This window comes from Aotus nancymaae, unplaced genomic scaffold, assembly GCF_030222135.1.
Source record: "Aotus nancymaae isolate 86718 unplaced genomic scaffold, 86718_ANA_hifiasm-v0.15.2.pri h1tg000155l, whole genome shotgun sequence".
NCBI lineage: Eukaryota > Metazoa > Chordata > Mammalia > Primates > Aotidae > Aotus > Aotus nancymaae.
This window is the reverse complement of record NW_026988570.1, coordinates 6,144,398-6,158,102: the sequence shown is the minus strand read 5'-3', so window position 1 is coordinate 6,158,102 and position 13,705 is coordinate 6,144,398. Positions and strand designations below refer to the sequence as shown.

At 39.2% G+C, this 13,705-nt stretch overlaps 1 protein-coding gene across 9 annotated transcripts in view; it reads right to left on the bottom strand.

Annotated features, from left to right (window-relative positions):
* Positions 1–10,907, bottom strand: part of CCDC138 (coiled-coil domain containing 138) — an 87,175-nt gene extending 76,268 nt beyond the window's left edge. For 8 of the 9 annotated variants that reach the window (XM_012440718.2, XM_064371631.1, XM_064371627.1 and 5 more), the window contains exons 1-3: positions 10,435–10,895; positions 7,790–7,917; positions 5,281–5,450 (exon numbers count right to left, since the gene is read on the bottom strand). In XM_012440718.2, coding sequence (XP_012296141.2) covers positions 5,281–5,450; positions 7,790–7,917; positions 10,435–10,583 — 447 coding nt within the window. In that variant the 5' untranslated portion in view covers positions 10,584–10,895. Of the gene's footprint in view, positions 1–5,280; positions 5,451–7,789; positions 7,918–10,434 lie in introns of all 9 variants that reach the window. The other variant, XM_064371626.1, reaches the window with a different exon arrangement.
* Positions 10,908–13,705: the final 2,798 nt, after the last annotated feature.

The following is a 13,705-nucleotide window of genomic DNA, read 5'->3' as shown; positions in this document are numbered from 1 at the left end:
ATGCAGTTGTTTTTTTCTTGTATATTTGCTTAAGTTCTTTGTAGATTCTGGATATTAGCCCTTTGTCGGATGGATAGATTCCAAAAACTTTCTCCCATTCTGTAGGTTGCCTGTTCACTCTGATGATAGTTACTTTTGCTGTGTAGAAGCTCCTTAGTTTAATTAGGTCCCATTTGTCAATTTTGGCTTTTGTTGCCATTGCATTTGGTGTTTTAGTCATGCAGTCTTTGCCCATGCCTATGTCCTGAATGGTATTGCCTAGGTCTATCACAGATCAGATGGTTGTAGATGTGTGGTATTATTTCCAAGGCCTCTGTTCTGTTCCATTGTTCTGTATGTTTTGGTACCAGTACCATGCTGTTTTGGTTACTGTAGCCTTGCAGTATAGTTTGAAGTCAGGTAGCGTGATGTCTCCAGTTTTGTTCTTTTTGCTTAGGATTGTCTTGGCTATAAAGGCTCTTTTTTGGTTCCATATGAAATTTAAAACAGTTTTTTCTAATTCTGTGAAGAAAGTCAATGGTAGCTTGATGGGGATAACACTGAATCTATAAATTACTTTGGGAAGTATGGTCACTTCCACAATATTGATTCTAACTAACCATCAGCATGCAATGTTTTTCCATCTGTTTGTGTCCTCCTTATTTCCTTGAGCAGTGGTTTGTAGTTCTCCTTGAAGAGGTCCTTCACATCCCTTGTAAGTTGTATTCCTAGGTATTATATTCTGTTTGTAGCAACTGTGAATGAGGGTTCACTCATGATTTGGCTCTCTGTTTGTCTTTTATTGGTGTATAGGAATGCTTGTGATTATTCCACAATGATTTTTGTATCCTGAGACTTAGCTGAAGTTACTTATCAGCTTAAGAAGACTTTGGGCTGAGACGATGATGGAATTGTTTCTAAATATACAATTATGTCATCTGCAAACAGAAATGTGGACTTCCTCTTTTCCCATTTGAATACCCTTTATTTATTTCTCTTGCCTGATTGCCCTGGCCAGAACTTCCAACACTATGTTGAACAGGAGTGGTGAGAGAGGGCATCCTTGTCTTGTGCCGGTTTTCAAAGGGAATGCTTCCAGTTTTTGCTCATTCAGTTATTGGCTGTGGGTTTGTCAAAAATAGCTCTTATTATTTTTAGATAGGTTCCATCAATACCTAGTTAACTGAAAGTTTTTAGCATGAAGGGGTGTTGAATTTTATCGAAGGCCTTTTCTGCATCTTCTAAGATAATCATGTGGTTTTGTCATTGTTTATGTGATGGATTACGTTTATTAATTTGCATATGTTGAACCAGCCTCGCATCCCAGGGATGAAGGCAACTTGATCATGATGGATAAGCTTTTTGATGTGCTGCTAGATTCAGTTTGCCAGTAGTTTATTGAGAATTTTCACATCAATGTTGATCAGGAAGACTGGTCTGAAATTTTCTTTTTTAGTTGTGTCTCTGCCAGGTTTGGTATCAGGATGATGTTGGCCTCATAAAATGAGTTAGGAAGGTGTTCCTCTTTTTGTACCGTTTGGAACAGTTTCAGAAGAAATGGTACCAGCTCCTTTTTGTACTCTGGTAGAATTCAGCTGTGAATCTGTCTGGTCCTGGGCTTTTTTTGGTTGGCAGGCTATTAATTACTGCCTCAATTTCAGAACTTGTTATTGGTCTATTCAGGGATTCGACTTCTTCCTGATTTAGTCTTGGGAGGGTGTTATGTGTCCAGGAATTTATCCATTTCTTCTAGATTTTCTAGTTTATTTGTGTAGAGGTGTTTATAGTATTCTCTGATGGTAGTTTGTATTTCTGTGGGATCAGGAGTGACATCTCCTTTTTCATTTTTTATTTTGTCTATTTGATTCTTCTTTTTTTTCTTCTTCATCAGTTTGGCTAGCAGTCTATTTTGTTGATCTTTTCAAAAAATCAGCTCCTGGATTTACTGAATTTTTTTTTTTTGAAGCGTCTTTCATGTCTCTATCTCCTTCAGTTCTGCTCTGATCTTAGTTATTTCTTGTCTTCTGCTAGCTTTTGAATTTGTTTGCTCTTGCTTCTCTAGTTCTTTTAATTGTGATGTTAGGGTGTCAATTTTAGATCTTTTCTGCTTTATCTTGTGGGCATTTAGTGCTATAAGTTTCCCTCTAAACACTGCTTTGGCTGTGTCCCAGAGATTCTGGTATGTTGTGTCTTTATTCTCATTGGTTTCAAATAACTTATTTATTTCTGACTTAATTTCATTATTTACCCACTAGTCATTCAGGAGCAGGTTGTTCCAGTTACCATGTGCTTGTGCAGTTTTGGGTGAGTTTCTTAATCCTGAGTTCTAATTTGATTGCACTGTGGTCTGAAAGACTGTTTGTTATGATTTCTGTTCTTTTACATCTGCTGAGGAGTGTTTTACTTCCAATTATGTGGTCAATTTTAGAATAAGTGCAATGTGGTACTCAGAAGAATGTATATTCTATCAATTTTGGGTGGAGAATTCTGTAGATGTCTATTAGGTCTGCTTGGTCAAGAGCTGAAATCAAGTCCTCAATATCCTCGTTAATTTTTTGTCTTGTTGATCTGTTTAATATTGATAGTGGGGTATTAAAGTCTCCCACTATTATTGTGTGGGAGTGTAAGTCTCTTTGTAGGTCTCTAAGAACTTGCTCTTTGAATCTTGGTGCTCCTGTATTGAGTGCATACATATTTAGGATAGTTAGCCCTTCTTATTGCATTGATCCCTTTACTATTATGTAATATCCTTCTTTGCCTCTTTTCATCTTTGTTGGTTTTATCAGAGACTAGAATTGCAACCCCTGCAAATGGCCACCCAGTTTTGTGCTTGAAATCCAGGGCCCTGGTGGTGTAGATACCGGAGGGAATCTCCTGGTCTGCAAGTTGCAAAGACTGTGGGAAAAGTGAAGTATCTGGGCCAGAATGCACCGTTCATCAGAGCACAGTCCCTCAGGGCTTCCCTTGGCTAGGGAAGGGAGTTCCCCAACCCCTTGCACTTCCCAGGTGAGGCAGCGCCCCACCCTGCTTCTGTTTGCCCTCAGTGCGCTGCACCCACTATCTAACCAGTCCCAATGAGAAGAGTCAGTTACCTCAGTGGAAGTGCAGAAATCACCTGTCTTCTGCATTAATCTCACTGGGAGCTGCAGACCAGAGCTGTTCCTATTCAGCCATCTTGGAATGGCTCATTTCTTATACACTTTTTGCTTAATTATATCCACTCAATGGCTAAAATTACCAAGTATATGCTAATTGTTCCCAACCTACAACTGTTCAAATCTTTCTCACAGGCTCCAAAGTCAAGTCCAAACAGCCTACTTAACATCCCCACCAAGGTGAGGGGGATATCTGTTACCTCAAATATTTATTCTTTCTTTGCATTGTAAACATTACAAATCTTCTTTTCTAGCTAATTTAAAAAGATATGATAAATTATCATTAACTATAATTTCCCTATTGTACTAGTAAATACTGAAATTTACTCCTATCTAACTGTATTTTTAAACCAATTAGCTAACCTCTCTTCACCGCTGCTACCCTTCCCCTCCCAGCCTCTGGCAACCACCATTCCATCTCTTTTTCCATGAGATCCACTTCTTTAGTTCCCACCCCACACATGAGTGAGAACATGCAATGTCTGTCCTTCTGTGCCTGGCTTATTTCTCTTAATATAATGACCTCCATTTCTATCTATGCTGCTATAAACAATAGGATTTCATTCTTTTTATGGCTGGATAATATTCCATTGTGTATAGATACCACATTTTCTTTATCTGCCAATGGACACTTAGATTGATTCCATATTTTGGTTATTATGAACGGAGCTGCAATGAACATGGGAGTTACAGATATCTCTTCGATACATTGTTTTCTTTTTTGGGAGTATATGCCCAGCAGTGGGATTGCTAGATCATATGGTAGTTCCATTTATAATTTAAGGAACCTCCATAGTGGCTGTACTTAACAAAGTAAATTTTAAAGTCAGATTGAACTATAGACTGATTAAACCAGTTAATCCATTGTACTTCAATTTTTCTTATTATATATATCTTTATCATGTTTACTACAAATGACAGATACATCCTTGCAATCTTGTCTATTCTTTTTTATCCTATAAAGTGTTATCAAAGGAATGTTCCTAAAACCTCACTTTTTACTCTGCCACTTCTTTTGCTTAAAAACTTGTAAAATACTCAGCCTGAGTTTTCATTATTTTCTTTCCTCCAGCCAGGCTAATAAATGCACAATTAGACAATCACTGCTTTTCAGAACACCTCTCACTTCTAACTCCTTATACCTGGAATGCCCTTCCCAATACTCTTTTTCTCAGTCAAAGACCAGGTTAAGCCTCTTCTTAACCTTTTCCTGGTGATTTTAGGCTAAAATAATCTTTTTCTAAAATGCTATGGTAATTAAATCTGAATTATTTTGACAAAATGAGATATTGGTTTTAAAGAAATGCTTAACTATTTCATGTGTTTCCAATGGGAAGAATTTCAAAGATACTGTGCATTACATACACTTCTGCTTCCTTCTCTACTTCTTGCAGATGTTTAATATATAGATTAAACTCTTTTGGCCAGGTGAGAAGGCTCATGCCTGTAATCCCAGCACTTTGGCAGGCCAAGGCGGACAGATCACCTGAGGTCAGGAGTTCAAGACCAGCCTGGCCAACATGGTAAAACCCCGTCTCTACTAAAAATGCAAAAAATTAGCTGGGCATGGTGGTGTACACCTGTAATCCCAGTTATTCCCAAGGCTAAGGCAGGAGAATCACTGGAACCCAGGAGGTGGAGGCTACAGTGAGCCAAGATTGCACCACTGCACTCCAGCCTGGGCAACAGTGCAAGATTCCATTGCAAAAAAAAAAAAAATTACTTTAGAAACAAAAAACACCAAAGGTAGATAATAAGCCAATGTTAATAGTTCAATTTTGATGAAGTTGACAAGAGGACTCTTTATATTACATATATTTAAAATAATAAAGCTAGAGCAACTACTTCAAAAAGCATACTTTATCAGATTTTATTGCTTAAGTAACGATGAGATAGGAATCAACATAAAATATAAGACAGTCTGAAACACACACCTACAAATAATAACGCCACGGTCTCTATTTTCTCTCAGCCACAACATATACTTCCCTCCAATAGTCCCTATAATTTAAGTTTGTCCCCTTCTGTCCTTGTCTTGACTCACTTACCTAAAGTAATTAAAATGAAATACATTATATTCAAATTTTGTAAATGCTTGGTTCTTAGAACATAAATATTTCTGAATTCTCAATTCAGTAGTTCTTACCTGCAGTTTCAGATGTATCTGAAATAATTCATCATATATCTGACTGATATGATGTGGAAGTAAACGCTGCTTGTCTGATGCTTTAGATTTTGGACAGCTGACAAGTTTCAAAGGAGAGTCACTTGCATCACTACAACACTCAGTGTGAGGTCTTGATGAGGCCATATTAGCTGGCAGGGCAAGTGCAAAGAAAGTAACATTTGAATTATAAGCTTTATTAACTTATTGTTTCAAATATTCTCAAAGTAACCTTTAGGAAGAGATGCTTTAAGTACAAATTATAACATTAAAAAGTTTCAGGCCGGGCATGGTGGTTCACACCTGTAATCCTGGTACTTTGGGAGGCCAAGGCAGATCACGAGGTCAGGAGATCCACATCATCCTGGCCAACATGGTGAAACCCTGTCTCTACTAAAAATACAAAAATCAGCTAGGCACAGTGGCACGTGCCTGTAGTCCCACCTACTCAGGAGGTTGAGGCAGGAGAATCTCTTGAACTCGGTAGGCAGAAGTTGCAATGAGCCGAGATCACGCCACTGCACTCCAGCCTGGTGACAGAGCAAAGACGCCGTCTCAAAAAAAGTTTCAAAGGGGCAAATAGTAATATAGCAAATATGGTAAAGTGGTAACATTCAGAAAATTTGGGTGAAGCGTATACAGAAATTGTTTTCACTATCTTTGCAACTTTTCTGTAAGTCTAAAATTATTTCAAAATAAAATATTTTAAAGTACATAAAAAGACATTAATTAGCCAAGAAATGGAAAATTACCTCAGAAACCCCTAATCACATTCCCCTCTCCTCCAAATCAAATTTATCACTAACACAAATGAGTATTAAATGCTGCTTAATCTCCACTACTTAAATTTTAAAAGTCCTTGTTTGTTTTGCCTTTTATATTTTATATGTAATTATATGAACATAATTTCTATAACGTCTTCCTTTAAACAGGTTCACAAATCTTCACTGTTTATCCTGTTTTGCAAACACTATATATGGTATCTTCCTACAGGTGGAAATTTGAGCTGCTTTGTCTATACAGATGCTACACAGTCTTGTACATGGTTTCTGGTGCACAAGTTTAAGAGTTTTCTGATGAGCTGAGTGCAGTGGCTCATGCCTGTAATCCCAAAACTTTAGAAGGTCGAGGCAGGCGGATCACAAGGTTAGGAGTTCGAGGCCAGCCTAACCAACATGGTGAAACCCCATCTCTACTAAAAATATAAAAAGTTACTGGGGTGTGGTGGCGGGTACCTGTAATCCCAGCTACTTGAGAGGCTGAAGCAGGAGAATTGCTTGAAACCAGAAGGCAGAGACTGCAGTGAGCCAAGATCACTCCACTGCACTCCAGCCTGGGCAACAAGAGCAGAACTCCATCTCAAATATATATATATATTAAAATAAATAGTTTCCTCAGGGTGAAACTGCTAGATCATAGGGTTATATATGCAGATTCAACTTTACTAGTGATACCAAATTGTTTTCCAAAGTGCTTATTTAATTTATTCTCCCAACAGCAGCAGGTAAGTGAGTTCCTCTTGCTTGATATCCTTGTCAACACTTACTGTCAGAATTTATTTTCTGCTAACAATTAGAGTATAAAATGCTCTCGCTCAGTGGTTTTAACTTGCACTAGACTTGTGGGAGCCCCAACTTTAAAAGGGAGGTGGGGGTATCATACTCCATCTTGAACAGAAAATGGAAAAGCAAAAATAAAACATAGTATGAATTTTTTAAAAAGAAAAGTTTCACTTCACTCAGTTCAGCAAATGCCCTAAAAGCAAAAGGCACATGCACAGTGCTCTACTTGCCTGTCTAGGTTCCCCACTCACCAATCCCTGGCCTGAGCATTTCTTAATTTTGTCTACTTTCCAATATGAGGTTGGTGCAAAAGTAATTGTGGGTTTTGCCATTACTTTTAATGGAATACAATCAACATTTTCTTTATAGCTTATCCCATGTTTTCCACCAGGAAAATCGACCATATAGCAGGAAGCACAAGTCCAGAAAATTATTTTTCATCTTCCTCAAATGCTGAGAATAAGGGGACAAAGGGGACTATGAAATGCAGCCAGAAAGAGAGGGGAAAGAGGGAAATGAATGTTGTTGTGTGTAGACCATAAAACCCAGGGAGAAGAGTGCACCTGTATTACCAACAGGGCAACTCAAAGTCCCGTAGCCCAGAGGCAGAAGGGTGCCATTTCTGGTTGTCTCATTCCTTGAAATCCTGAGAAAACTATGAAATGCAGCCAGATACATATAAAACTGCCAGTTCGGTGTTTTGATAAATTTTGAGGGTATAGGAATATTCCTGGAAAATAATAAAGTTTAACTTTCTGTGCTCCTTAAGTTTTATAATAAGCACAGTACCTATCTCATGGCTTACAGAAGTTCAGAACACAGAAATATGCAAACTCTTGGGCCAGTGTTATTACTTGGAGGGAAGCTTCAGCTTCATGTACTCTACTTGACAAAGTTACTACTTGGTTGTTCTAAAATATTTATTTTACCTTTTTCTATTTCTTTAAAAGACTGCTTGGTTATTTTGGAGGTACTAACTCTATGATCATTCTCAATTAACTCTTCTTCTCTTTCCTCTTTCTTCAAACCATGGAAAGAATCCAGTTCGTCACCTAGGCTTTAAAAAAACAATTGTGTTGCAGCAATCTAGAAGTTTACTATAGCATTTTAAAAAGATAAAACTGCTTTTCAAATATTAACAGCATAACAACTGAGGAAAAATGTAAAAACATTTTTAGAACTGCAAAATGTAAACATGTAAAAAGGAAAAATGTAAAAAGTAACAGTCATTGATCATTGATAATCCACTACAAGCATCTTTTTCTACACATTTAAAATGACATATACCTGTAGTCTACTCTACAGCTGCCAAACGCTTTCTTTTGATTCCCAATAATTTGGTGTTATCTATAAGGCAGTTCTAGCTAAAAGAATGAATGTTTAACATAAGGAAACTAAACCTAAAGAAGTCAAATAACTGATGGGTGACATAACTAGTAGAAAGTGGAGCAGAACTAGAATCCCAGGTGTTCTCTCCAGAAAGACAATCTGAGTTGAAATTTCTAGAACAGTGTTGTTCAAAAGCAATATAATGCAAGTCATATAGTTAATTTAAAATTTTCTAGAACATTAAAAAAATAAATTTTAAAAATATATATGTAATATATTATACCTAAAAGTTTATCATTTCAACATGCAATGTTAAAAAGTATTAAGATAGAACAATCATGGTGGCTTATGCCTGTGATCTCAGCAGTTTGGGAGGCTGAGGTGGGAGAATCTCTTGAGGCCAGGAGTTTAAGGCTACACAGTGAGATTCTATCTCTACAAAAAAAATAAAATAAATTAACCAGGAGCAGTGGTGCATGTCTGCAGTTCCAGCTACTCAGGAAGCTGAGGTGAGAGGATCATTTTAGCCCAGGAGTTAGAGGCCACAGTGAGTTACAATTGTGCCACTGCTCTCATAGCCTGGGCAACAGAGCATGACCCTGCCTACCGCAACCCCCTACAAACAAACAAAAAAAAAACATGAGATATTTTACATTATTTTATCCATGCTTGCTTATTTATTTACTTATTATTTTGAGACTGAGTTTCGCTCTGTTGCCCAGGCTGGAGTGCAGTGGCACGATCTTGGCTCACTGTAACCTCCACCTCCCGGGTTTAAGCAATTATCCTGTCTCAGACCCCCCGCAACCCCCGAGTAGTTGGGACCACAGGCGCCTGCTACCATGTCCAGCTAATTTTTGTTGTCCATGCTAAGCCTTAGAAAGCCAGTGTGTATATGACACTTACAGCATATCTCAATTAAGACCAGCCCCATTTCAAGTACTCAATAGCTACATGTGGCCTGTTGCTACTGTGCTGGACAGCATAGTTTCAGACGAGATCACAACTAGGGGTCCAATGTTATAAAAACCTTCATAGTCCAAAACCGTCATAGTCCAAAACCTTCAGATTATAGTTTAGAAGTATACCCAGATCATTTATTTAAAAACAGATAAAACTCAGTCGAAGAGAAAATAATTTCCATGAACTTATAATTATTTACCTTAAAATGTAAATAAGGAAATTTCACTTTCCTTAACCTATATTCAACATAGCTCATGTACAAATCTTGAATTTAAATCAACTAGATTTTGGGAGTATAAAATGAAACAGTAATAACAATAATGATGATAACAGCTAACATTTGAGTACTTTATTATGCACCCAGCACTATTCAAAGTGTGTTACACAGATTAATTTATTTAGGTAAAGAAAGGGAAATTGTATTAAAAAAATTCAAGCTCATAAATACTAATTATATTAGGAACATACAGATACTTTTCGCATTATTTTTTCTCTCCACAATTAAATATTTCATTTTATATATGCATACATCTTTATAGTTCTACATTATTTCAAACTGTTTACTCCATCTTGAGTAAATAGCATTTCCTTCTGCCACATATTTTTGGAATTAAATAATATCCAACTTAGATCTTTATTTTACCTTAGCTTCCACTGTTTTTATTTTTCCCCATAGTAAATAGTATCTTCCCTACAGAATGGGAACTTACCCAGCACTATATCATATATACTTTGTAGTTATCATCTCCCCAGACAGCCTTCTTCAATCTCTCTCAACTACCTAAATACAGTACTCACCACACTACCAGAAACACCAGAGATAAAGTAAAATGCTGCTTCCTAATAAAACCTGTATGGCAGTTTTTTTCATAGTTTCTTTTTTTTTTATTCTCCTTAGGGACAGAGTTTTGCTCTTGTCGCCCAGGCTGGAATGCAATGGCACAATCTTGGCTCACTCCAACCTCCACCTCCTGGGTTCAAGCAATCCTCCTGCCTCAGCCTCCAAAGCAGCTGGGATTACAGGTGCACACCATCACATCCGGCTAATTTTTGTATTTTTGTTTGTTTGTTTTTGAGATGGAGTTTGCTCTTGTTGCCCAGGCTGGAGTGTAGTTGCACAATCTCGGCTCACAGCAACCTCCGCCTCCCAGCTTCAAGAAATTCTCCTGCCTCAGCCTCCCGAATAGCTGGGATTACAGGCATGCACCAGCAGTGGCTAATTTTGTATTTTTAGTAGAGATGGGTTTCTCCATGTTGGTCAGGCCAGTCTTGAACTCCCTACCTCAGGTGATCCGCCTGAGTCCTCAAAATGCTGGGATTACAGGCATGAGCACTTGGCCCACAGTTCCTTTTTTTAAAATTGTTTTTAAAGAATGGGAGGAGAGTCTTCATTTGCGTCCTGGAGGAATAACCGTAAAAATATTTTTTCATCTTTTACATTATATAAATAACTTTTCATTATGCCACTAAATATAATGCTAGGTCTATGCTTTTATTACAGAGATTCTCAGTAAAAATTAATAAGTGTGTCTCTTCAACTATTTAGCAGGCTCCAGACTGCTTTGTACTTGCTCTCAGGAAAGAGCAAAAATATAATCTGCCCTTTTCTCTTTCTCAGTTTCTTGAGATACTGCGGGGGTAGTAACAGTAAGGTTTCAGGGTACTTTACCAATTCACATTTACACGCTTGAACGAACTGCAAAATGGTTTTCTACAATGCTTGCTTTCATCAGGATAATATTTTAATGACAAACCAACTTTATCTCCAGAGGAGTAGATATCCAAATCATCTGTCAACGAAAAAGAAACCACAAAAGATGACCAGAACAATATATCACAAAATATCTGGCATTGACCATAAGTCTAAACTATTAGTTTTTAAATTTTCTCTTTCAAATTAATTTTCTTTTTCATTTTTGACACTGAGTTTCGCTCTTGTTGCCCAGGCTGGAGTGCAGTGGTGCCATCTCGGTTCACTGCAACCTCCACCTCCCGGATTCAACTGATTCTCCTGCCTAAGCCTTCCCAGTAGCTGGGATTACAGGCGCCCATCACCATGCCCGGTTAATATTTTGTATTTTTACTGGAGACGGGGTTTCATCATGTTGGCCAGGCTGGTCTCGAACTCCCGACTTCAGGTGATTCGCCCTCCATGGCCTACCAACATGCTGGGATTACAGGCGTGAGCCACCATGCGTGACCTCAAATTAAATTTTAAAACCCCCAAATATACAAAATACTGGCTTACCTGGGGAGGTTAGAGATCTTCTCTTACATTTAGACCAATCAAAATTTGAAAAATCATACTAAAAAAAAGATATTTAATTTGTATACTGACTTTATGTCTCAAAATATTTCCCCACAAATTATGTATTAATTACATAGGTTAGAGTGGAGAAATCTTGTAGACACCATCTTAACCAAGTGATCAAACATCATCAATAATGTGACAAACCAACGTCAGGTACCTCCCCACAGCAGGCCACACATCACTCATCTCATGCTCCTGCCAAAAATGTATAATCAATCTAATGAAGAGGCATCCATAAGATAAACCCAAATGGAGAAACATTCCAGTTAATTCTTACACTTTTCAAAAAACCAATCTTACAAAAACAAAGGCTGCGAACCTGTTCCAGATTAAAGGCAACAAAAAGGACAAATGCAATCAATCTTCGTTCTTGGATTGGATCTGCGCTAGGAAAAATGTTGCCTATAAGAGGTATTATCGAGATAATTGCTAAAATTTCGTATGAACTCTAGATTACCCAATATTGTTGTATCAATTCTGAATTTCTTGAAAATATTATTGTGGTTATGAAAAGAGAACGTCCTTACGCTTAGGAAAAACACACATTTCTATTTAGAGGTAAAGGACCATGATGCCTGCAAATTACCCTCAAATAGTTCAAAGGGAAAAAATGTGTGCGTAGGGAGGGACGGGAAGAGAACGAATGGTAAAGCATATGTGGCAAAATGTTAATCTGTGAATGCAAGTGAAGGTACAAGGAAATTCTTTGTACTACAGCAACTTTTGCGTGTCTGAAATTATTTCGAAATAAGACGCTTTTAAAAAGCAATTCAATTGTTTTCTCAACTCCATTCACATCACTGCAAGAATAAGCTGAATACTTTCTCCAACGCCACCCCATGCCCGAAGTACCATGAACACACGCGTAGGCGTAGGTGAAGCGGCGTCCCGCACCCCCATGCCCCTGCAGGGCAACGCCCGCCCCTCCCGCCCGCTTCCACGAGGCCTGAGCCGGGGCCACTAAGGGCGTGCGGGCGCCGGGACTAGAGCCGCTCCGCGTCCGCAGGCCAGCTGCGCGGGGCACGGGGCGAGGCGCCCCGCAGCAGCAGGAGCCCACCTGCAGACCTCGGGGCGGCGGCTTCACCTCCTCGGGGCAGCTGCCTCCGAGCCCGTAGCGGCTTTTAAGACGCTCCACTACGAAATCCTGCCCCGGTGGTTTGACGACCCTCGACTCCACAGCGAACCGCTCCCGCGGCGGTCTCCCCGGGAACCGCGTTCAAACCTGCGGCGCAACGCGGTCGCAGTGCGTCACGACGTTAGGCCCCGCCCACCGAGGCACGCACGGCGGCAGGGAAGATACCCGATGGGTCGGGGCGGGACTGGAGGACCTCGAGGAAGCAACCTGGCTGGACCGCGCGTCCTCCGGGTTTCTAGTGCTAGCACTGCAGATTTCACAACTGAGTGGCATTGCATCTCCCCGCGCGAGTGCCGCCCCCAGCCGCCTGGGTGCTGGTGGAGGGGCACCGAGGCCCCCGCACCTGCCTGCAGCGATCCGCTCCAGCTCCATTTAACCTATAGGTTCGATGTGCGTTTGCCCTCACAACATATACCTGTCCTTCCATCAGAAGTGGCCTTTGCTAACTGCCATATAAAAGAGAAACCAAGAATAATCTGAGCCGGGAGTGGTGGCGCGCGTGTAGTTTGGCTGCTAGGGAGGCTGAGGCGGAGCATTGCTTTGAGCCTGGGAGTTACATCTACCCTGGGTTAGCACAGCAAGGCATCTCTTTAAAAAGTTAAAAAACAAATAGAAAGCCTAGCATAAAAATTGCAAAGATTATGTCCTTAATTTCCCTGTGTTCCATATGGGGTATGACAGGGCATTAAAAATAGTAATTAGAATGTAAGCTCCCTGGAAAAAAAACTTCATTTTTAAAGCTTTTACTAGTACCTACAACAGTGCCTAGCCATAGTATACATCAACCTGAAAACCTATGTTAAACAAAGACTGAGAGAAACTGTACAACCACTTCACTTTTCTCATTCATAGAATTACAGTGGTGTATCTTCTAAAATGTGACTATCAACTACATCTCTGGGCCAACAGCTCAAATTCTCTGGATTAAAGTTCCCAAATGCCCAAGTTTTATAAACTCTGTATTTATGCCATTACTATCTGAAAATTACTTAAGCCATACTCTTTTTGCCATAAAGTACCACTTAAGATGTACAAATAATTACTTTATTGTCTTTAAGCAGATTTTAATGAGACAATATAAAATCCAGTTTAAAAGGAAAGATACAT